The sequence below is a fragment of the Myotis myotis genome, unplaced genomic scaffold, assembly GCF_014108235.1.
Source record: "Myotis myotis isolate mMyoMyo1 unplaced genomic scaffold, mMyoMyo1.p scaffold_m19_p_1, whole genome shotgun sequence".
NCBI classification, from domain to species: Eukaryota; Metazoa; Chordata; class Mammalia; order Chiroptera; family Vespertilionidae; genus Myotis; species Myotis myotis.
The window spans coordinates 1,324,777-1,346,580 of NW_023416313.1; the positions used below are offsets into that span (position 1 = coordinate 1,324,777).

General features: G+C 54.7%; 1 protein-coding gene across 16 annotated transcripts in view; it reads left to right on the top strand.

Moving 5' to 3' along the window:
- Positions 1–21,328, top strand: part of ADD1 (adducin 1) — a 76,402-nt gene extending 55,074 nt beyond the window's left edge. For 3 of the 16 annotated variants that reach the window (XM_036327078.1, XM_036327072.1, XM_036327075.1), the window contains 13 exons: positions 993–1,073; positions 1,319–1,468; positions 3,525–3,668; positions 3,769–3,867; positions 4,976–5,152; positions 8,045–8,140; positions 9,102–9,446; positions 11,826–11,927; positions 12,286–12,375; positions 12,963–13,055; positions 16,930–17,086; positions 17,312–17,395; positions 19,619–21,328. In XM_036327078.1, coding sequence (XP_036182971.1) covers positions 993–1,073; positions 1,319–1,468; positions 3,525–3,668; positions 3,769–3,867; positions 4,976–5,152; positions 8,045–8,140; positions 9,102–9,446; positions 11,826–11,927; positions 12,286–12,375; positions 12,963–13,055; positions 16,930–17,086; positions 17,312–17,395; positions 19,619–19,974 — 1,974 coding nt within the window. In that variant the 3' untranslated portion in view covers positions 19,975–21,328. Of the gene's footprint in view, positions 1–992; positions 1,074–1,318; positions 1,469–3,524; positions 3,669–3,768; positions 3,868–4,975; positions 5,153–8,044; positions 8,141–9,101; positions 9,447–11,825; positions 11,928–12,285; positions 12,376–12,962; positions 13,056–16,929; positions 17,087–17,311; positions 17,396–18,056; positions 18,092–19,618 lie in introns of those variants that run through there. The other 13 variants (XM_036327119.1, XM_036327128.1, XM_036327086.1 and 10 more) reach the window with 13 other exon arrangements.
- The last annotated feature ends 476 nt before the right edge of the window (positions 21,329–21,804 follow it).

A 21,804-nucleotide genomic window follows, 5' to 3' on the forward strand; every position in this document is an offset into this window, starting at 1 on the left:
AAGGGGCATTCGTCGTGTGGGAGGACATGCAGGAAAGCCGGCCCTTGTCCACCGGGGACCAGAAAAGTGACTGAAATGTTCTTTTCCCATTGTTACTCTGCATCTGTATTTAGCACTTTCTCTTTGCTTCAGACTCAGAAAATTGTATATTATAAGATTTTCCCACTAAAATATGTAGATCTGTTAAGCACACTCTTAGAAATAATGTTAAGGAGCTAAGTGAAAGAAGAAAACACGATACACAAATATATTTACTATAGCCTTGTCTATAATAATATATATATATTTTTTTAATTTTAATTTGTTTTTCTCTCTCTTTTTTATTTTAATCCTCATTCGAGGATATTTTTCCATTGACTTTTAGAGAGAGTAGAAGAGAGAGGGAAAGACAGAGAGAAATATCGATGTGAGAGAAACACATTGATTTGTTGCCTCCTGCACGTGTCCCAGTCAGGGCCTAGGCCGGCGAGGAGCCTGCAACCGAGGTACGTGCTCTTGACCAGAATCAAACCTGGTACCTTTCAGTTAACAGGCCGATGCTCTATCCACTGAGCCAAGCCAGGTAGGACAATAATGAAACATTTTTAGAGTCAAACAGTAGGTGGGAAATGGCTCAGTCATCCAACACCGATCTGAGGGAATGTTGTACACCAACAGGGGCTCTGAGCATGCTCAGGCAGCAGTGCAGCGCTCTCCTACGTGCGGTTTTGTGATTGTTGTCCTGCAGGTTTTGCGTTCTAAAGACAAATCTGTTTGACTTTTAGAAAGTGAGCTTTGGTTTTCATTATCATTACCTGAGGAGTGACCGTCTTTGTGCATGCCATTGGTCAGTTACCACGAATGTGACCAAGCGGCACTTCATGTACGTGGCACATGACTGCAGTAACAGCTCTACATTGTGTAGATGTTCGCTAAGCCTGTGAGTTTGTGGCCTCGAAGAGATACAAGTCATTTCAGTTGACTTTTGCTCTAACCCTGTCATGTCCCCACAGACCAGAGTGAGCTCCGAGCAGGAACACTTCCTCATTGTACCTTTTGGGCTTCTCTACAGTGAAGTGACTGCATCCAGTTTGGTAAGAATGTCCTTTCTCTCTCGGGCGTCCTGACTGTGTAGGTCATGTTACTGAATTATAAACCCCTTCTAATCCTGTTAGACACAGAAAACCTAAGGAAGAAGAGAAACTAGTGTTTTGCGTGATTAACTCAAAGAAAAACCTTTAAAAGTAGTTATAAACACTAACATTTGGTTTAAATAATTTTTAGTTAGGGTAATTGGAAGTCCTTTTGACATTGATAATTTTTGTTTCCTCATCTTCAGGTGAAAATCAATCTGCAAGGAGATGTTGTAGACCGTGGAAGCACTAACCTAGGAGTCAATCAGGCTGGCTTCACGCTGCACTCGGCGATCTACGCTGCGCGGCCGGACGTGAAGTGTGTGGTCCATATTCACACGCCGGCAGGGGCCGCGGTGAGTGGCCTCGCACTCCCCCTGCAGCTTGTAGTTGTTCAGTGAGAGGCTCTGCACATTTCCCTGGAAGTGCCTCTTGTTGCAAATAAGTCCTTAGACCTAACTTAGTTGGATTAAAATATTTTTTTACTCACTAAGTTTGACTTTCTTAAAATACTTTTTTCTTTTAAGGGGTCTGAAATGCCCATTAGACTTCCATATTAGAGAGTTAGAGCGTGTTGGCAGTGGAGGTCAGGTGTCAGTGTGCTGAACACTGCTGGGAAGTGCAGGACAGCAGTGAACTTACAGAGCCTTTGAGAAGAGGGAAGGCAGGATGGGTGGTAAGTAAGGGTGCTGTGGGCTCAGGAAAGGGTTAGTGGGACTCGAGGGCCTGGAGGGTGCTGATGGGCTGTTGGGGAGGAGCCCCCGGAACCCAGGCTGCATCATGACTGGGGAAGTCAGAAGAAGGCAGGCATTTGGGGCAGGAGGGCACAGTAGTGCCGGCTGTGGAGAGTAGGCCTCCAAGCCCACAGCCCCCCAGAGGCCTGCCCAGCCCATCACCCAGCTGCATCCTGCTGTGTGCACGGGTTACCCTGACAAAGCCCAGGCCTCTCGGATTGAAAATGAGCATTCCAGTTGCAGGGACAGTCATGTGAAAACGAAACACTGTCTAGAATTGGCTTTTTATCACCAGTCTCATACTTTAGTGACTTCATGGGCCTGTTTGTACAATAGATGATCTGATTGATTCAATAATGCTGAATTTTAATATCTTTTTTAAATTTATTTTTTATTTTTGTTCATCCTCACCTGAGGATATTTTTCCATTGATTTTTAGAGAGAGTGGAAGGGAGGGGGAGAGACGCAGAGAGAGAAATATCGATTAGTTGCCTCCTGCACGCCCCTTCCTCCCCCCTCCTCCCCCTTGGCGCAGGAGGATCCAGCCTGCAACTGAGGTCCATGCCCTTGACCAGAACCGAACCTGGGACCCTTCAGTCCGAGGGCTGATGCTGAGCCAGACTGGCTAGGGCTTGATTTTTAATCTCTTGATGTTTTAATGTCATGCATGTTGGTTTGTTTAGGTGAGTGAGTGACCTGGTTTATTTTACTTCGAATATGTGGTTCTTGATGTCAACATCAGTTTTATTAAGTATCGCATTCTCTGAAGGATGTGATTTTTTCTTAAAACCTAAGAACCATCGGAGAGGTATCTTTGAGAATATGGCTATAAGCAGCTAGCATGTAATTTGTTTCAAAAACTATCAAAAGTTTACTTTGTAAGGAAATTTCTTCTTGTAGGTAAGGAAATTTCTTAAAGCTGATACTGTGAAAGGAATTAAATATTATATTGCCTTTTTTGTGGTATTGTCTTTTTATATATTTTTATTGATTTTAGAGAGGAAGGGAGAGGGAGAGATAGAAACATCAATGATGAGAGAGAATCATTGATCAGCTGCCTCCTGCACGCCCCCTGCTGGGCATTGAGCCCACAACCCAGCCATGTGCTAACCAGGAATTGAACAACCACCTCCTGATTCATAGGTTGATGCTCAATCACTGAGCAACACCTGCAGGGCAACACCTGCAGGGTTTAGATGTTGTTGTTTTTTACCTGAATAAATGTAAAAGAAATTGTACAGTATAATTATCCTCAACTTTTACAAATTTGCTTTGATCTGATTTTCAGGTGTTTTGGTCCCACCTGCAGTCTAACCTGTGCACACAGCCGTAGAGCACTTGCCATGCTCTCTGGTGCATTCAGAGGAGGCCGTTGCCTGTCCTCACAGATCCTGGGCTCCCTTGTCATCCAGTCTGAGCTCACAGAGCATTAGCATCAGTGTGGAGAAATCCAGAAAGATGTGGGCTTCCTCTTGGGCTCTCCCAGCTGAGTGAGAGTCTGCATTTCTAACTGTGCATTGCACTAAGCCCCAGAGTAATTTTTTTAAGCTCATGGGTTCATTTATTTCTGAGAAGAGAACAAAGTTAACTCTGTTCCACTTTTGTATTTCTTCGAGGAAAGACTTACCCTGTCATCAGTCAGCGAGGCTTTCGCTCAGTGTGACTGCTTGTTCTCCAGGTCTCTGCGATGAAATGTGGGCTCTTGCCCATCTCCCCGGAGGCACTTTCCCTTGGAGAGGTGGCTTATCATGATTACCATGGGATTTTGGTTGATGAAGAGGAAAAGGTTTTAATCCAGAAAAATTTGGGTCCTAAAAGCAAGGTCAGTAGGCATGTAACCTGGCCTTTAAATTATGGAGGGAAGAGGAGAGAGAGAAAGCATCAGTGTCTTTAGCTCCATGGAGCTCTCGTGTTCCCCTCAGGTCCTCATTCTCCGGAACCACGGGCTGGTGTCCGTCGGAGAGAGCGTCGAGGAGGCCTTCTACTACATCCACAACCTCGTGGTTGCATGTGAGATCCAGGTCGGTGCTGCGTGCCGTCTGCGGGGGTCTCGGGTTTGCAGGTTCCCAGAACCTCTGATGCTGGTTGGCAGGGGGAGTCTTGGAGCAGTCTCTGCCAACTCTGAGCTCATGGATTTGGAAATCGAACAGGGCAGATGCCATTTCACTGATTTAGTTTGGCAAATGGTAGTTTTTATTTATGGAGTACTGTGGATACAGTGTGTGCCAACCCCTGTATCAGGTGCGTTACATATGTCATTACATGGGGTTCATTTGACCTTCGTGGCATTCCTTCTGAAAAAACAGGTGCAGAGAGCTAGAAACTTGCCATAGTCTCACGGCCGTAAGTGCCACTTAAGCCACTTGGTGGCAAGTGCTGCCCAGCCCCGGGTTTGTTCTCCTGACCTGCGCCTGTGCAGCCATGCCTTCCTCCCCGTTCTGCTTCTTACGCTCTTGAGAAGTAGTTTACATTTCTCCCCCAAGTAGGTGGGCCCAGTGTTTTTGTCAGGCTAAAGAAAAACTTCTGAAAATAACCTTGTTTTTAAAAATTTATTATGGGTTTATGTATTCATTTAAAATATTTATTGATTGATTGATAGAGAGAGAGAGAGATGGACTTGTTGTTCTACCTATGTATTCGTTGGCTGATTCTTTTTTTATTTTTTTAAATATATTTTATTGATTTTTCACAGAGAGGAAGGGAGAGAGATAGAGAGTTAGAAACATCGATGAGAGAGAAACATCGATCAGTTGCCTCCTGCACATCTCCCACTGGGGATGTGCCCGCAACCCAGGCACATGCCCTTGACCGGAATCGAACCTGGGACCTTTCAGTCCGCAGGCCGACGCTCTATCCACTGAGCCAAACCGGTTTCGGCATGTTGGCTGATTCTTGTATGTGCCCTGACTGGGAATAGAACCCACCACCTTGGTGTATCGAGGTGATGCTCTAACCTACTGAGCTACCTGGCCAGGGCTGAACATAACCTTGTGATTAGTCTATCACTGTCCATTCTACATTTCTCATGCTTACACTTAGGGGTTTGACATCTCTGTGTACGTGATTTCCCACAGTCACCTGTGCTCTCAGTAAGGAGCTCAGACTGTAATGTTTGCTTGTTTTGAAAAGGTTCGAACTCTGGCCAGTGCAGGAGGGCCAGACAACTTAGTCCTCCTGGATCCGGGGAAGTACAAAGCCAAATCCCGTTCCCTGGGGGCCCCGTCAGGGGAGAGCACCGCCTCGCCTCCCAAGTGGCTGATCGGTGAGCAGGAGTTTGAAGCCCTCATGCGGATGCTTGATAACCTGGTAAGGACGTGGCTACCACTGCGTGATAATGGTGTCCTTCTAAAGCTCAGGTGTGTGGGTGATTGGGCACCAGTGAGGTAGTGTTGTGGAGTTGCTGTCCTCATGCAGCATCTGAGCACTTGCTCCTGAAGAATCACCCAGCAGCACTTCTAAGCTAAATCACCATAAAGTAGAGTGAGAACTTCTTTGTTTTTTAAAGATAATCTTGTTGGGGCCCTGTGGGGACAGAAGCACGGACTCGCCCTGCTCTACTGCAGGCCGCTGGGTAACCAGCTCTGGGCGGAGGGTGGCTCAGCGCCTTCCTCCCACACTCACGCGCTGCAGGGGGCTTTGAAAGCAGCCGGCAAGGATTTTTGTTGTTGGTGTTAACAGGAAGTTCTAGGTGTTTGGAGGCCAATTACTGTTCCACAGACATTTGCTGCTGATTCCCTGTGTGCCTCGCCCTGACTGCAGGGGCCTGAGCCCAGACACAATGGGGCGGGGATGGGGGGTGCTCTGGTGTGATAGGGGTTCTGCGTGGACATGGCAGGATGTGGTCCACTAGTATGTGGGGTTTCAGTGAAGGCCTTCATCCTTTTTCACAGATCAGGGAGAACACTTTAGGTAGAAGATGGCACTTGGAAATGACCTCATAGGACAGGTAGAAACGCGACAGGCTGAGCTGGGCGAAGGTGGGCATCACAGCAGAGGCTGCAGCAGCACTGAAGAGAGCGGTGGGGATGGGAACGTGCCTCCAGGTCCGCCTCTGCCTTTGACATGGTCTTTAATTACTCAGAACAAGTCTGTAGGGTCGGAGCCGCCACATTGTAAGGCAGATGGCTCTGTGAGGGGCCCTTTCATGCTGCGCTGTCACCTCTCAGATGCCCTTCCTACTGGTAGGCGTGAGGACCTGTCCTGCCGTGTGGGACAAGGGATGCTGGGAAGGGCTGCAGTCCTTGTGTGGGTGTGTCCCAGCCCCACTGGGACACCGTCCAGCCTCACTTAAGACGGTCTGACCTTTGGAAGAGGCCGCACATGGGACGGGTGGCTGCAAGAGGGTTACCTTTCCTGAAGATTGTGGAAAACAAAGAATTCATGGATCTGATTCAGGGTGTGCCCAGGGGCTGTGTCCACAAGAGTGGGTTTGGTCAGTGAGGGAGCAGTGGGCAGAGTCTTCCTTAACTTCTGAATTCAGTGCTCGGTGAAGATGGTTTGCACTAACTGACCATCTGCTCTTGAGCCTGTAGCCATGAACAGGACATGGCTCTTGGCCTAGTCAGGGAGATGCAGCCCAGCACTGCGCTCTGCGTCCTGGCAGCACGCCGAGAGCTGCAGGCAGAGACTCATGGGCCAGGGTTGGTCAGGGAAGCAGGACAGGGAACCGCTCACCGAGGAGATGGAAGGACGTTGGAGTCAGGCGGCAGACCAGGGGTGTGCAGCCTCAGGAAAGGCAGCTGGAGAGGGCTTGAGCGCGGGGCAGCGGTGGCCCAGTCCTATAGCCCTTCTCTCCTCCTGGCAAACACTTGGACGTTTCACTCGTTTGTGCCTAAAAGTAAGTAGAGAACAGGAGAGAGGACAAGAATGAAGAACAGCAGCCACCCATCTTGTGCACTCAGTACATTCTGGAAAATGGAGAAGAAAATCTAAATTGGGCAGTAACTCTGATTTGATAGGGGAGGAAGCTAGAGGATGAGAGGCTGAGCTGTGGACCATTCAGCACCGCAAGGCTTTCAGTGCCTTCTTATGGGCGGATCTGTGACTGTTTCTGATAGTAGCAGGCCCCGTGCTTTATAAGAAATAAACTGGACAGTGACCACTGATCACAGTCCAGGATTCAGTTAGCGTCCTCATCAGTCATATGTTTGCTAGTCATTGAATAGGTTAGAGAGCCTCACACTGTGAGAGTCCATTTCAGCACACACAGAAGAAATGCTAAATCCCACAAAAGCAAGATACAGTGCCAGTTTCTCAAGGAAGAAAGGAATCCATTTTTTTCTTCTTAAATGTTTTTATTGACTTTAGGGAGAGAGGTAGAAACATCGATGAGGGAGAAGCATCAACATCGATCAGCTGCTTCTGCACGCCCCCGACTAGGGATGGAGCCCACAACCCAGGCATGTGTCCTGACTGGGAATCGAACTGGTGACCTCCTGGTGCGTGGGTCAATACTCAGTCACTGAGCCACACCAGCCAGGCAGGAATCCATATTTTTAACTTAGCCATATAATAGGTCTGAGGTCTGTGTATTGCCTCTAATTTTGGTTTCACGGCATTTAAAGGGAAGAATACAGACCAAACCCACACGCTGGGAGGGTAGAATTGTGTGGAGGCCCGGTGGTCTATCCTGAGGCCTGGAGATGCCTCCGTCCTGGCCGTCCGAGCAAGAGGACGTGTGATGAGTAAGCCGGTGTTTTCCGAGGACAGTCTTCCTGGCTGAGTCATCGTGTTAGCCTCGGCCGAGTGTGAGCATCTCCGAGCGGGAAATGGCAGCATCGCCTCTTCCCAAGGACTGAGGAGGAGGCAGCAGCAGCGCAGGGACTACTGCCGTCCTTTCCTTAACGTGTTAAAGGATGGTTGGTCATGAAGGTGGCCCCGCACAGGGAAGCAGCACCCACAGGGAGGGGAATCCCCGGACTGAGGAAGTGCATGTTTCTGGCGTATCGGCCAGTGGCGCCGGCCCGCCTCGTGACCGCCCTGCACTCCTTGCAGCCCCAACCTCTGGCTCCCCGTGAAGCGGCCGGGAAGGACTTGGTCCAGATGCGAGGCTGTGGGTCCACAGTGCAGGGGCAGCTGAGCTCACAGGCTGCCAGCAGTCGGGGTCAGCTGGGCCGGGTTCTTGGCAGGCTCAGAGTGGGGAGGCCTCACTACCAGGCTCTCAGGTGGTGGTCAGAGTCCATTTTCTTCCATCTGTAGTGGCCATGGCAGCCTGCTTCCTCAGACCGTAGTGCACAGAGACTCAGGATGGGCACCACACTCATCTACCGCATCCTGTCACTGCCAGTTCCACTGGTGAGGAGCCAGGCACAGGGCCCGTCCACAGTGCAGCAGGGAGGGCACTTCAGGAGGCGGGCCATGCGCATCACCAAGCTACGCACAGACAGGAGGGCTGATACCCACCCTTGCCTTGGGGATGCTGCCTGTGGGACCAGCAAATAGGCTGGTCCTGCACGGGGGCGGGGGGGTGGGGGGGGGGTGGGGGGGCGGGGCGGGCGGCAGAGCAGATTGAATGGCTACGAGGCAGAGTCAGGGTTGAACTGAATGTGAAGTTAGTGTCAGTGGGACAGTCATCTTGTCAGAACCAGTTGCCACGAGGCTTGCTTGTTTGGTCCTCCCTGGAGTTTATCATGGCGTCTAAACTGTGACCTCAGCATTCGGTAGGTTGATGAGTAAAGTCTGTATTGTCGCCAACAGCAAGTAAGCCAGGTTTTTAAAAATTTTAAACTTATTGAAATACAGTAAACAGGAGAGTATACCTATTTAAGTATTCAGTTTATTAGTTTAAAAAACTGGGTGGAATCAACACCCAATCAGAAACCAGCACCAGCACCTCAGAAGGCCCGTCCCCTCTGAGAGCCACTTACTCCGCCCAAGGGTGACACCATCCAGCCTCATAATGGGATTAGGCAGCACCCCCTTTCCCGTTGGTGTCTCACTCGGCACCATCCTCAGGTTCACTGGGGCAGAGTTCTTCTCGTGCCGCTTCCCAGTCCATGGTGGCATGCCTCACGCCCCTGCCGACGGACTTCTGGTTGGTTCCAGTGGGGGCTGTTAGCAGTGGGGCTGCTGCTGGCTTGCAGGGCCTTTGTTTTGGTGAACGTCTTCACCTTTAGGTTGGGCTTGTACTTGGGGTGCAGTCGTTGAGTTGGAGGTTGCCTGCGTGCAGCCTCTGGGGGATCCCACACAGCGTTCCCTGAGGAGCTCTGTGTTGAGACGTGGACTAGTGACTGTCTTTCACTCTCTTGGTCTCTAGGGTTACAGAACTGGCTACCCTTACCGATACCCGGCTCTGAGAGAGAAGTCTAAGAAATACAGCGACGTGGAGGCTCCCGCTAGCGTCACAGGCTACTCCTTTGCTAGTGACGGTGATTCGGGCACTTGCTCTCCTCTCAGACACAGTTTTCAGAAGCAGCAACGAGAGAAGACAAGATGGCTGAACTCTGGCCGGGGTGACGATGCCTCTGAGGAAGGGCAGAATGGAAGCAGCCCCAAGTCGAAGACTAAGGTGTGGACGAACATTACACACGATCACGTGAAACCCTTGCTGCAGTCTCTCTCGTCCGGTGTCTGCGTGCCAAGCTGTATTACCAACTGCTTGGTCTGTGCCTACCTTACTGTTCCTAGTTAGATGATGTAGAGCAAGTGGGGCAGCTGGGGCTTCGGAGGCTTTGGGAACCAGCCCTGCGACCCTGACTGAAGGCGAGCCTTCCCTTTCACCTTCTGTATCTGAACCAGTGCTACTATCTGCTCGAAACTGCTTAAGATACTGACCCCCCCAGCGACTGCCTCTTTACCTAGTGCGTCCGTAGCCAAAGGTCCGACTAACGTGTGTATTAACCTAAACCCAGGAGCTGCCGGCGAGCTCACACTGTCCTCAAGGAATCTTACTACTTCACGCACCAAAAGGCAGTTCAGTCACAGCCTGTTGTTCAGTGTTGTGAATGCCGGTGGTTTCAGTAAGTCACTAACTGTTCTTTAACGTCTCGAGTGTTTTCTTAAGCAGTTTCTCCTCTGGGTCCCGGCCTGCTCTCGGCCGGCCAGGTCCTCCTCGTTAGCCTCCCCTGCTCTGTCCCAAAGCCTCCGAACGCTCTCAGCAGCTGCCTCCTGCATGGACTGTGCATGTGAGTAGACCGCCATCGCGGAGTCTTCTGACTCCTGCCGGGGGCGGCATGACCCCAGTGCAGCGCAGGCCACCGCGGGCACCAGCGACAGAGGGTTGCTGCCAACGTGCTTCACGCCCGTGTTCACCAGCCCTGAGCCGCCCTCAGGTCCCGGCCCTCAGCCGCCTCTGTGAAGACGGTCTTCACGGCCCCTCACCGAGCCCGGGACAGCCGTGCTCCTGCGGTGGAGTCCTGCGCGCACACGGAAGCGGGCACAGACTCACCGCTGCACGGTGGTGTGTAGCGCAGGCGAGACGGGCCCAGACTCGGTGGCCCCCAGGCAGCAAACGGCTCCCCTCATAACGCTCTTACTTCGTAGACGTGTCGAAAGAGAGGCCTGTCTCCAGGTGGCTGACGTTTTCCTGGCGCACAGTTGGTGAGAGCCTCTGTGCCCCTGAGCCGACATGCCGCCCACACGGGCAGAGGCCCAGTGCTGAGCCCGGCCTCCTCTCCTTCTCTCCCCCGGTCCCCCCTCCTTCCCCTCTGCCCCTCTCTCCCTTTTTTTCTTTTCTCGTGGCCTTTGTTTCGTTTTTACTGATGTTGCTTGTTCAGGGGAGTGGGCCCGAACGACTCTGCTGCTGTCAGTACATGTGCCGGAGGCTGTGCCGAGTTTTCCCGAAGTGTGTGTGTGGCAGCAGCTTTGAGCTACGTGTACTCTTAGCGTGAAAAAGTGTGAAGCGAGTCGGGCGTGTTAGTCAGTGTGCGTGGAGGGAGGCCCTGGGCAGCATTGCGATGTGTTTCTTGTTCTGGATTGACACGCCCGTGCCTGCGCCCAGGTGGGTATGTTCACTTACAGTGATAGTGTCACGCTCCTGAGGTTGCCGTTTTCCCGTTTTGATGGAAATTATCTTTAATGAAAGGCTGGCGTTGTTTAATCTGAAGATGCCGTCAGTGAGTACCTCCCAGCGCACGCCCATCGCGCCCCCGCAGTGGCTGAGCATCGCTCCGTGGCTTCTCCACGTCTTACGGTTATGGCTCTCTTAGTGCCTCTTGAAAACACCCCGAAAAGAATAACATTTGCTCTCGGAGGTGGGCTTGTTTTAACACTCAGCGCCTCCTCATCCTCCCAATTACAATGTGATGAAAATGGTCATATCTGATTGGAAATTTAAAAAAAAAGTGAAAGGCGCAGGGTGCTGGCAGTGTGCCCGCTGCCTAAGACGGCCTTCTAGTAAGGATCCCAGCGCTCCGAGCTCCTGTGGGATATTTTTGTAACACTCAGAGTATGAAGTTATATAAAATATTCGACATCACCAAATCTTCCCCAGGTGCCTAAGCGTTCATTCCACGATTTTCTTGGGTTGGAATAGCTATGCAAACAGTGCATTCTGACGCTATAGTTTATTTTAATGCAACACTTTGGTGATGCCCACTCTTGCCTTCCAATGCGAGTCTTCCCTCCCTCTGGGTAGCACATCACATTGCTTTCCATGACCCTGTCATCTCATGCTTCCCGCTGGCTTTGGTGTTGACGATGCTCAGAGCGGTGAACCAATGTGCTCTGAAGGGCCCCACTGGCTAGTCTGCGGGAGTTAGGGGCTCAGCTCTCGTCAGTCCATGTGAGACCCCACGTTTCAGCGGGGCTTTCTCAGTGGCTCTGGCCGGTCGTCACGACTCTGGCCTCCGCCATTCCTGGTTTCGGTCTGGACATGCTCCTGCCCCCTCCAGCCGCTGCGGTGGCACAGGGTATGGTCATTGGTTCATCCTCTGTGATGCTCAGTGCATGACCAGATGTGAGATCAGTTGGACAGATTGGGTGCTTGGTGCCACCTGTTGCCGTCCCAATTCTGACATTTTAACTCTTCTTGATATTACAGTGGACTAAAGAGGATGGACATAGAACTTCCACCTCTGCTGTCCCTAACCTGTTTGTTCCATTGAACACAAACCCGAAAGAGGTCCAGGAGATGAGGAACAAGGTGCGTACTCGTGTGCGGGAGGCGGAGGCTGCAGTGGGTGGACGGGGTGCTGGCTGCTGCAGGGCAGAGAGCGCGTGCGCGCGTTGAGGACTTCTGCTGCCCCATGACTGCAGCTGCGGCCCCTCTGTGCGCCTGTGCTGTGCACTTGTGGCCCGTGAGCAGCCTTCACCCTGGACTGTTCAGTGCCCCGGTAAGAGGGACATGTAGGGAGTGTGCCCTCGAGTGAGTGAGCACTTGCCCACGTCACCAGAAGGGGAAGGACGTAGGAATGGGCCCTTCCTCCCTTCAGACCCAGGCAGTACCGAGTGGGCGAGGTGTGGGCATGCTGCTGATGTGTTCCTCCTGTTGCCGCCCTCAGATCCGAGAGCAGAACCTGCAGGACATTAAGACGGCTGGCCCCCAGTCACAGGTGTTGTGTGGTGTAGTGATGGACAGAAGCCTCGTCCAGGTGAGAACTGGGAATTAGTCTTGTTATTCTTCCGCAGTCTGTAAAAAACCTTCATGATGAGCAATCACAGGCACTTTTCCCTGAGTCGTAGGCCAAGCACGAGCATGCCCGGGGCGTGTCCCCTCCAGCGCTCGGTGCAGTGCATGCCTGTGAGGGTGGCACGGTGCCCGGGGACCCGCCCGCCCGGTCTGAGTGCTGCACACCGTGTAAAGTGCTGGGCTCCGGGGTTCGGCGGGCTTATTCCCATCCACGTTGCTGCCTGCGCAGGGCGCTGCCTGGTGCCTGTCTGTGGCCATGGTGACCCGCGTTTCTGTAAAGGGACAGTGCCGGGCCCCTTGAAGGTAATTGTGTCCGTAGTTGCCTCTGAAACCGCGCACGTAACTGCAGGGTAGGTGACTGTCACCGCCTCTTCTGACTGGTCAGGTGTGGCCCTGGTCCTGGGGACTGGGCTTGCACGTGGCAGCGCCACCCCCACCACCTTCCTGGCGCCGCCGCCGTCCCTGCTGCATGCTCTCAGCGGCACCATCCTGTGCGCTCGGTACTTCAGGCTGGGCCTGGGGCTCTGCTGACTCAGTTTACTGTTGCAGGATGCACCCCTGTCTGACTGCACGGAGACAATCGAAGGGCTCGGGCTCACAGAGCAGACCTTTAGTCCAGCTAAATCTCTCCCTGTTAGAAAGGTACTCCTCCTGCCCGTAGTTACTGTCGGCTCGCGCTGCCTCCTGCCTGCCTGTCCCCACCTGCCTGCTCCTGCCGGCATTGTCCCGGTTACGACGGAGCCGCACACGGGCTCTAGCTCCTTGGTGAGAGGACAGAGGGTGCCGTCCTGCCTGCCGTGGGCTGTAGGGAAGCCCCGGCTGGGAGGAGTGGGTGCGTCTCCGCATCATGACGGTGCTTTTCAGAGGTTCTGCATGTGACTCTGTTAGTGCCGGATGCTTCCGTGCGACCTGCTCCCTTTGCCTGCTCAGCTGTGACCGAAAACGTAAGGAACGTGCAATGGGGGGTGCGATTGAAAGACATCCTTTCAGGGGAGCAGGAAGTAAAGCAAGGCTGTCTCTGATCAGCCCGGTTGAGGAAATGTATTTATTTTGACCTTAAAAATCCTAGATTTTTTTAATGTTGCAAGGGGGCAAAGACTTGTGAAAATGTGAAACCCCAAATTACCGTTCTCCGTGTACCTGCATACCTAAAGTGCTCAGCAAGTGGAAATCCACCCTATGTCCCGTGCCAGGTGGAGGCTCGCCTGTTCTAAGCTTTGAGGCGCTGAGGGCAGAGGGTGAGGCCTCAGGTGTTTGCCCTGTGTCCAGAGGAAATGTGCCTCAGTTATACTCCTCCAGTGAGTGCAGGTGTCATCTGGCCACGCCCCAGGAGCCGGAGAGAAGGAGGCTTGCACCAAGGGCTCTGTATTCCTGTCTGGAACCCTCGCTAACGGCATTATTTTGCATATTTATGTATTGTTTCAGCGGGTCCTGTTTTCCCTTGTCCAGCGACCATTCTTGGAGGAGCCTCGCAGAGCATGGGAGAGATCGCCTCCTGCCCCACTGGCTTGTTTTTCGTGCTTCCATCCCATGTGACCTTAGTTTCTCATTCTTTTCTCTCAGGTGTGTGTAGGTGTGTGAAGTCCATGAGCCCCGGGGGCTTGTGGAGCAGAGCAGGTTTGGACAAGCTCTCTGGCTTAGGTTGCATTTAGTGGCTCCTATTTGTGTCGTTAGGGCTGCCTGCCTGGAAGGGAGACCGTCCGCTGTGTAAGGCTGCTGCTCTGGCAGTTCCTCATCCGTCGCAGTTCTGTTTGGCTCTGTCCAGCAGTGCGCAGACTTGGGGGTGCACCCCGTTCCCTGTGAGGATGTTTCATGGAGCGTAGCCGCGGGCCCCTCCAGCTGGCTGTGCGAGCACCAGACTAGACCCTGTGAGCTCCGTGTCCAGGCAGGATCGGCAGAGAAAGCCACTCGGCTCCAAGCCCAGTGAGGTGGTGCCCTGTGCAGGTTCCTGGCCAGCTTGTTTTCCTCGCCCCCTCTTCCGGGCACTCACATTTGCAGCCTTGCTCTTTTTCCCGTGACAGCATGTTTCGTTTTGATGGTGAGAATGTGCTTTGCCTCCTCTGTCCTTGACTGGGGTGGTGGCCCTGTCTTTGTGTGCGGACCACAAAGCACAGACCACGGTGCTCCCAGAGGTGGCGCTGCTCACTGGCAGGTTGACCCTCTTGAGCAAGTGAAAAGGACTGTGTGTCACTGTCCTAAACACGTCCTCTTCCCCGTAAGGCAAGCGTGCAGACTCGCTTCCTGGTCGAGAGCTTGAGGAACGGGCGTTTGGGACTAAGGAAGTTGGGGCTTTTCTGGAAGGACTTTCTTTTGCTTCCATCTCTCCTTTGTCTTCTGGCAGAAGAAGGGGCAGCGAGTCGCCAGCCACACCCCGTGCTCCGGTGCCCAAAGGGACAGGAAGCCCGGCCAGGGCTCTCTGGACTCAGCACTGCCGCCAGTGTGCGGCTGGAAGCCACTCTGCCACCTGGATGTGATTCCCAGGGAACTGAATCGGTAGAGACGGGTGTGAAGATTTGCACTTAGTCCTGTCTTCTGCCCTCTGGTGTGCAGCCCAGACTTGCTGCTCTGCCGCACCTGTGCGCACTTGGTGCTAAGCACCTAGTGTGTGCAGGCCCAGCACTAAGATGTACATTTAGCCCTGGCCTGGTGGCTCAGTAGCTGGTGCACCTGCTTGCACGTGCGGGTTCAATTCCCTGGATTGCAGGTTCGATTCTCAGCCTTGGTCAGGGCACCTCTCTCACATCAATGTTTCTCTCTCTCTCTTCCCCTCCCTCCCTTCCACTCTCTCTGAAAATCAGTGGGAAAAGTATCCTTGGGTGAGGATTAACAAACAAAAAAAGGAATATAAATTCAAATCTGTGTAGATTTTTCAGATGAAAACCTGATGCCTCAGCCCAGTGCCAGGAGGAACAGGCTTAGAGCCCTGGTGGGGCCAAATGGGAGGAGCACAGCAAGTGCCCCCACATGGGCTGCTGGAGGGAGCTGCCCCTTCAGCCCCGACTTCTCGGGCTGCTCCCCACAGGGCCTGTCTCTGCGGCTCAGGCATCGCCCTTTTCCTAGCTCCAGCTTGGCCTCACTGAGGAGGGAGCCCTTGCCAGCGGGCGGGAACCAGCTGTGCGGCACCTGAGGGCAGGGGGTCTGGACAGGAAGCATCTCCGTGGCAGTTTCTGGTTTTGTTTTCCCTTTACTGATTTTGAACATTGGACTGAAATGAGTGACAGTGTTTCTCTCAAAGCTCACATCACCTTCCTGTCTCACTGCAGTGCTACCAGGACGCACAGGCACCAGCCAGGTTGCGTAGATGATAGCGTCCGTGCTCTGTGGGCCTCAGGGGCCCGCCCAGCAGGCTCCTCTTGAAGATGGTAACAGGCCTGTGGACAGGAAAGGGCGTGTCTCGGGCCAAGGGTCCGAGGGGCAGAGGAGGACGTGAGTCCCCGTCTTGGCCAGGCAGGGCTGCTTCTGGAGGAAAAGCCGGCGGCGTTGGGTCAGGCTAGTCGGAAAGAGGGCTAACTGACAACCAGGTCATCCTGAACCTGATGACAAGTTGATAACAGGCTACTGATCCCAGCAGGCCCTTTCTTCTGTCCTGGGGCCTGTGTCACTGTCAGCGGTCAGTCACGGAGTACTCCAGGCACTCTACCCAGCTCATGGGACCGGGCCGCTCAGCCCAGGTCCCCCGGCCTCGGTCTGGCTCTGTGTCCAGTGCCCACTACAGGGACGCTGACTCCTCTGACGCTCGCCCCTCGCTGAGGAGAGCGCAGGTGGACCGGCAGGCGTGAAAGTGACGTTGGATTCTCCTGTTTTCAGTTACTTTTGGAAGCTCTCATTAAGTACTGGGCATATGCATGAGTTCCGGTTAGCTTTCTCCAAGGTGAACATTGGGGAGCATTTGGGGCCGACCAGGCTGAGCGGGGCACAGAGCTGTGCCGGGCAAGGGAATGTGCGGTGGCATCATACTCAGCCCGCTGGCTGCCCACCCTCCGGGGCCTGCCCGCCGCCTCCTGGCAGATGGGGCTGGTCTGTGGCCACTCAGTGCTTCATAGGCTTTGCTTTCTTTTCTCTCCTACAAATTCTGTTTTCCAAATTCCCCAAATACTGGTGCCTGGGGACATTTTCTTCTTAAGGTCAAAAGAACAGAACCTGCCTGTGCTCCTAGAATGGAAGCAGGTCTCTCCTGCCTGACCTGAGTGTTGTGATCTGTGCATTTCCTCTTCCTGCCTGTCAGTGAGGACATGGGCTTGTCCTCGAGGTGCTCTGTGTGCTCCATCTGCACTTTGCTGCCTTTGCTTCTGAAACCTGAGGGCTTTCTAGGGTTCTTTTCTCCTGTTACATTTATTTTGTTGCATCAAAATCGTGTCTCTGTCTTCTGCCCCTGAAGGCTGTAGCTCAGCCTAACCCTCAGGGATGTCTTTGTGCCCCTGGAGAGCTGCCCGCCACACCCTGCCTGCAGCCTGGCCGGGGAGGAGGAGGTCCTGGGGCAGGGCTTCTGCAGACCCAGCACCCCTTCTGTCCGCAGGGGGAGCTGGTGACAGCCTCCAAGGCCATCATTGAGAAGGAGTACCAGCCCCACGTCATCGTGAGCACCACAGGCCCCAACCCCTTCAACACGCTCACTGACCGCGAGCTGGAGGAGTACCGCAGGGAGGTGGAGCGCAAGCACAGGGGCCCCCCAGGTGAGTGCTCACGGCGAGGCCCAGGCGCCAGGGCAGGTTCTGCGTGGGCAGGTCCGCAGGTGAGCGCCTCTGTCCTCCAGGCCTTTGGGCAGAGTGCTCCTCAGCACACGCTTCCTCCCTCCTCACTCAGGCTGGTCCCAGAGGGGGTCGGACTCCCCTGGGAGGGCTCTGGTGCAGGCTCATGGCGGCATCTCACCACGCCCTCTCACCTTCTGCCACCTGCAGAGAGTCTGGACGAGACTGGAGAGCAGAAAGACAGTCCTCCAGAGCCCCCTGCTGCCCCCTGCTCCCCCGTCAAGCTGGAGGAAGGTGAGTCCTGGGCGGGGCGGGCGAGGCTGCCCCAGGGCGGGAGGGCGATTGGCACTGTGTGGATGGGTGTCCACAGCGGGGCTGGGGGAGTGGGCTGCGTGTTCTGTCCAATGGAAGGAGTGGCAGCTGACACTAGTGAGGACGTGTGCCTTTGCGTGGGAACCAGCACAGCACGTGCTGGGGGCTGCTGGGCCCAGCCTCTTGCGCTCCTGTTTGGCCTTGTCCTGGGAAACCTGAGGCCAAACAGGCTTGTTAGTGAGATGTCACGGGTGGGAGGAAAGCCTTCAGGGATGGGCATGCACTTCACTGATGATGTCAGTTTTGCCCTCTTTGCACACTCCCTAAACCTTCCTGTGCTCGATTCCACCTCCGGAAACGTCCTCTGTGGTGTCTGAGCTACAGGATGTCATTTGACTGCCATGTTATCAGTCCATGCAGAGCACTGGCCTCCGTCGGCCTCTCAGACCACCCACCGCATGTCTGTGGCGTGGCTTGCGTGTCTGTCCCTCGGTCTTACACATCATGCTTCCCATGTCTGTCGGGAGCCTGTGCCTCTGTGTCCACAAGAATGGCTCGGCCATTCTCCTCCTGTACCTGGTGCTGTGACTGAATGCGTAGATTCTCTCCCTGTGCTTTTCTCTTCTTGTGGCTGCGTGGCAAGCAGGAGGATGTGCTAAGGAGTACCTGTTACCATAGTAAGTACTGCCGGCTTCCCTGCGCTTCCTCATTCTGCTTTGTTGCTTACTGCGTTTTGTTTTCTGTTCAATCAAAATAAAAACATTGTCTTTCCCCCCGCCCCCCCTTTTGTACCCAGTCCTTCATTCTGGGCAGTGGCCTTCCCGGAAGGGGTTTGGTCACCTGCGAGCTGCAGTGGGCAGCCTGCCCTCGGGGCTCCCAGGGGCCACACAGCGGTGCTCAGAGCTCTGGGTCTCGTGAGTGCCAGGAGGGCAGACAGTCTAGACGAGGCTCAGACAGGTGGGGCTGCCACCTGCTGTATGTGGTTGCATGTGTTTGAACCCCTGCTTAAGCTTTGTGCTTAAGCTTAACGTGACGGGGGCAGAAGAGCGACATTTGGGCTATTTTTAAAATATGTATATTTTTATTGATGTCAGAGAGGAAGGGAGAGGGAGAGAGCGATAGAAACATCAGTGATGAGAGAGAATCATGGATCGGCTGCCTCCTGCACACCCCCCACTGGCGATCGAGCCTACAACCTGGGCATGTGCCCTTGACTTGAATCAAACCGGGGACCCTTCAGTCTGCAGGCTGACTCTCTGTCCACTGAGCCACCTCGGCCAGGGCAGTGCTGTTTTTTAGTAGGACATTTGGTCCAATGATAAAGGTTCCCCTGGGCACCCACAGGCCACCTCTGCCCGCTGTGCAGACATGCCTCACTTCCCCCTGCCCCGGCCGTGATCCCGGGCAGGCATCTCCCAGGGCCCAGCCCTCAGTGTTTGTCCCCTGCACTCAGCTCGCCTCTCGTCGCCTCCCGAGGTTCGGCTGACTGTTGATGTATGAACAGGTTTGGTGCTCCTAACCTGCCAGTCGCTCGTAACCTCGTAGGCTGTTTTTAGAAAATGTGCTCACCTGGTCTCCCCCACCCCAACCTGGAGATGGGAATCTTCCCCACAGACCGGCCCTTAGGCTCCTGAAGACAAGTGTGCTTTGTTTCCCGATGGTGAAACGGCTTGCTTTGGCCCCTCTCCCTAGCCTGATGGTTCATGTCTTCCTCTAAACTAGGCTGTTTATTTGATGCTGATGCACAAGGTCGAGAGTTATTAACTTGTGCGTCCATGAGCTGCCATGTTTTCTGTGGCTCCCTTGGGGGAAACCAGGTGTGTGGACCCAAATGTAGGCTTAATTTCAGGGCTACTGAGGTGCCCTAGGGGCCTAGAGCAAACCTCGTCTCAAGGGTGTCAGGAGGACACTGCACTGAAAATGTCCCCTGCTCGCAGGGCACGCTTCCAGGAGAGGGAGCCGGGCCGCCCCCCCCCCCCAACCCCCCCCACACACCCCTCCTTAAGATGGAGTCTGTGTTTGGTACAGTGGGCTCCATCCAGCCTTGAAGTAGTGACACGATTTAAAGTTCCTTATCCTTGTCTTGGTAGAAGGCCCTGGTGTCCTTACAGAGCAGTTTCTGTGCAGGACGCAGCCCACCTTGATGTCCCTCTCTGAGGGCTGGGCAGTTGCCCTTTAACCCCGTCTCTCCTACCTGCCCACTAGACCTGGAAGATGCTGTTTTTGGAGACGACAGTGATGCTGCCACCTTTAAGCCCACTCTCCCTGACCTGTCCCCCGATGAGCCTTCAGAAGCGCCTGGCTTCCCGACATTGGACAAGGAGGAGGACGAGGGGCTGGGCGAAGCCTGTGGCCCTTCCAGCCCCGCCAGGCCCTCCACGGTGGCCAGTCCTGAGCCGGCCCCGGCCCCGGCGGCTGAAGAAGCCCCCTCCCCGGCTGCTGAGGGGGCTGCCGCAGACCCAGGCAGCGATGGGTCTCCCGGCAAGTCCCCTTCCAAAAAGAAGAAGAAGTTCCGCACCCCCTCCTTCCTGAAGAAGAGCAAGAAGAAGAGCGACTCCTGAAGGCCTGTCCTGCACACACCGCTGTCTCGCGTTGTCTCCCTGTGTCATGGAATGCAAAGCCCCCTCCGCGTAGCTAGCGCTCCCCGCCGCCCAAGCCCGTGCAGACCAGAGCTCACCTCCTGTGCTCGCATGGCCTCCCCTGGCGCCCGGGCCTCACCTCAGGTCCAGGGAGGCTTGGCCCTGTGTCCACCTCTGTGCCCGTCTGTCTGCTCCTCGGGTCCTTCCCTGGGGCGTCCAGGCAGGGTCTGGCTGAACAGTCAGAGGCCCTGCCGGCTCTGGCCCTGACCTCTCTTGCTCTCCTTCTGTCATCCAGTAACCCACGCTCTGTCCCTGCTAGGCTCCCCTCCCCCCAGGTCTCAGGTGACTGACTCAGACTCCTAGCTTCCTGCTGGCCTTACCTGCTCAGCGATCTCACTCTGTCCATAAACACACAGCCTTGGTCCTGTGCCAACACCCTGTGCCTGCCAGTGGCGAGGGCGCTGTGGTGGCCTCAGGCGGCGTGGGGACCCCGCAGCAGCCTGGCCTGTACACCCTTGCAACCTATGCATGGTTACCCGGTCACCCCCTGGCAGCACCCGGTCCAGGGCTCAGTCTTATCACTGGGGTCTCTCCAGGCCTGTCCTCGGGAGGGCCCCTCAGTGAGAAGTCTCTTCAGTGTATTGGCAGTTCTGCGTTGCTGTGAACGGGAACAGCGATGCTCGCGTTCGTTTCTCTAGGCCTGCGGCGGAGCCCCGCGCACCGGGGTGGGGGCAGGTTTCAGAGCAGGGTCTGCTCTTCCCGGAAGTCGGCCCTGGTGGCCCCGCTGCTCCCGAGCCCGAGCCGGCACTCATGGAGCTACTTGCCCTCGCTCACCTGCACTCACCTCCACCCCCTGGGAGGCAGCAGGGAGCTGATGGCTGGCAGCTGGCCACGCGGGCTCCTCGAGGGTGCCTGTTCCAGGAGCTGCTGGGTGCCAGCCTGCCCACCCCAGACAGGCCCCTGGGAAGGCGGGAGGGCCGCAGTGGATCTGGAGCTGGACGTGGGCTCAGGTCCCCAAAACCGAGCACCCGCGTAGGACGGAGGCCAGCTGCATGGCGCTGACCTCCGCTTGGAGCTAACAGGCGAGCAGCTGCTTCTGTGTCAATTTGTTGCCAAGTGTGTTCCGCCCACCACCCTCCTTGCGTTAACAGACTCTTCCCTGACCCTCCCTCTACCCCACACACGCAATGACTAATTCACTTTTGTAGTTTCTTTTAACTCTTTGTATCACAACATGAAGTCTAGCCACAGACAGGGACACAGGCTCAGGAGGGCAGGCCGTGTCCTTTCTTCATTGTAACATGTTTTACTCACAAATAAAGTTCTTCAAGCTGTATCCTGTCTGAACCTGGGGAGCGGTTTTACATTTTAATCCCTTTTCTTTTTCTTTAAAATAGGACTTCCAGGAGTTTGTCTCTTCCCCAAAGTGTCTTATTTCTTGAGACACCATTTGCCATTTTGGACTGGGAGGACGTTCTAACCCAGAGCTGCCCTGCCCCTTCAGCCTGTTCCTCCCTGGGGCTGCTGAGCACGGCCCTCGGACCGCTGAGTCCCGTGTCCTCTCCAGTCAGTGGACCCTGGAGTCAGCCTGGCTGGGGCTGAGCAGGCAGGTGGGGCTACGTTCTGTGACAGGGACAGCCCAGCAGAAGGCTCCCTCCTCCTCCATCTGCCAGGTGTCACCTGCCAGTGCTGACCGTCTGGGAGGGTCCTGCACCTGACTCCACCCCCCCTCCCCTTCCCTACCCCCGTGCAGGAGGGAACCGCGTGTGGTCAGTGGAGCTGCTGCTGCGGGGCCTGGGGCCCCAGGGTGTG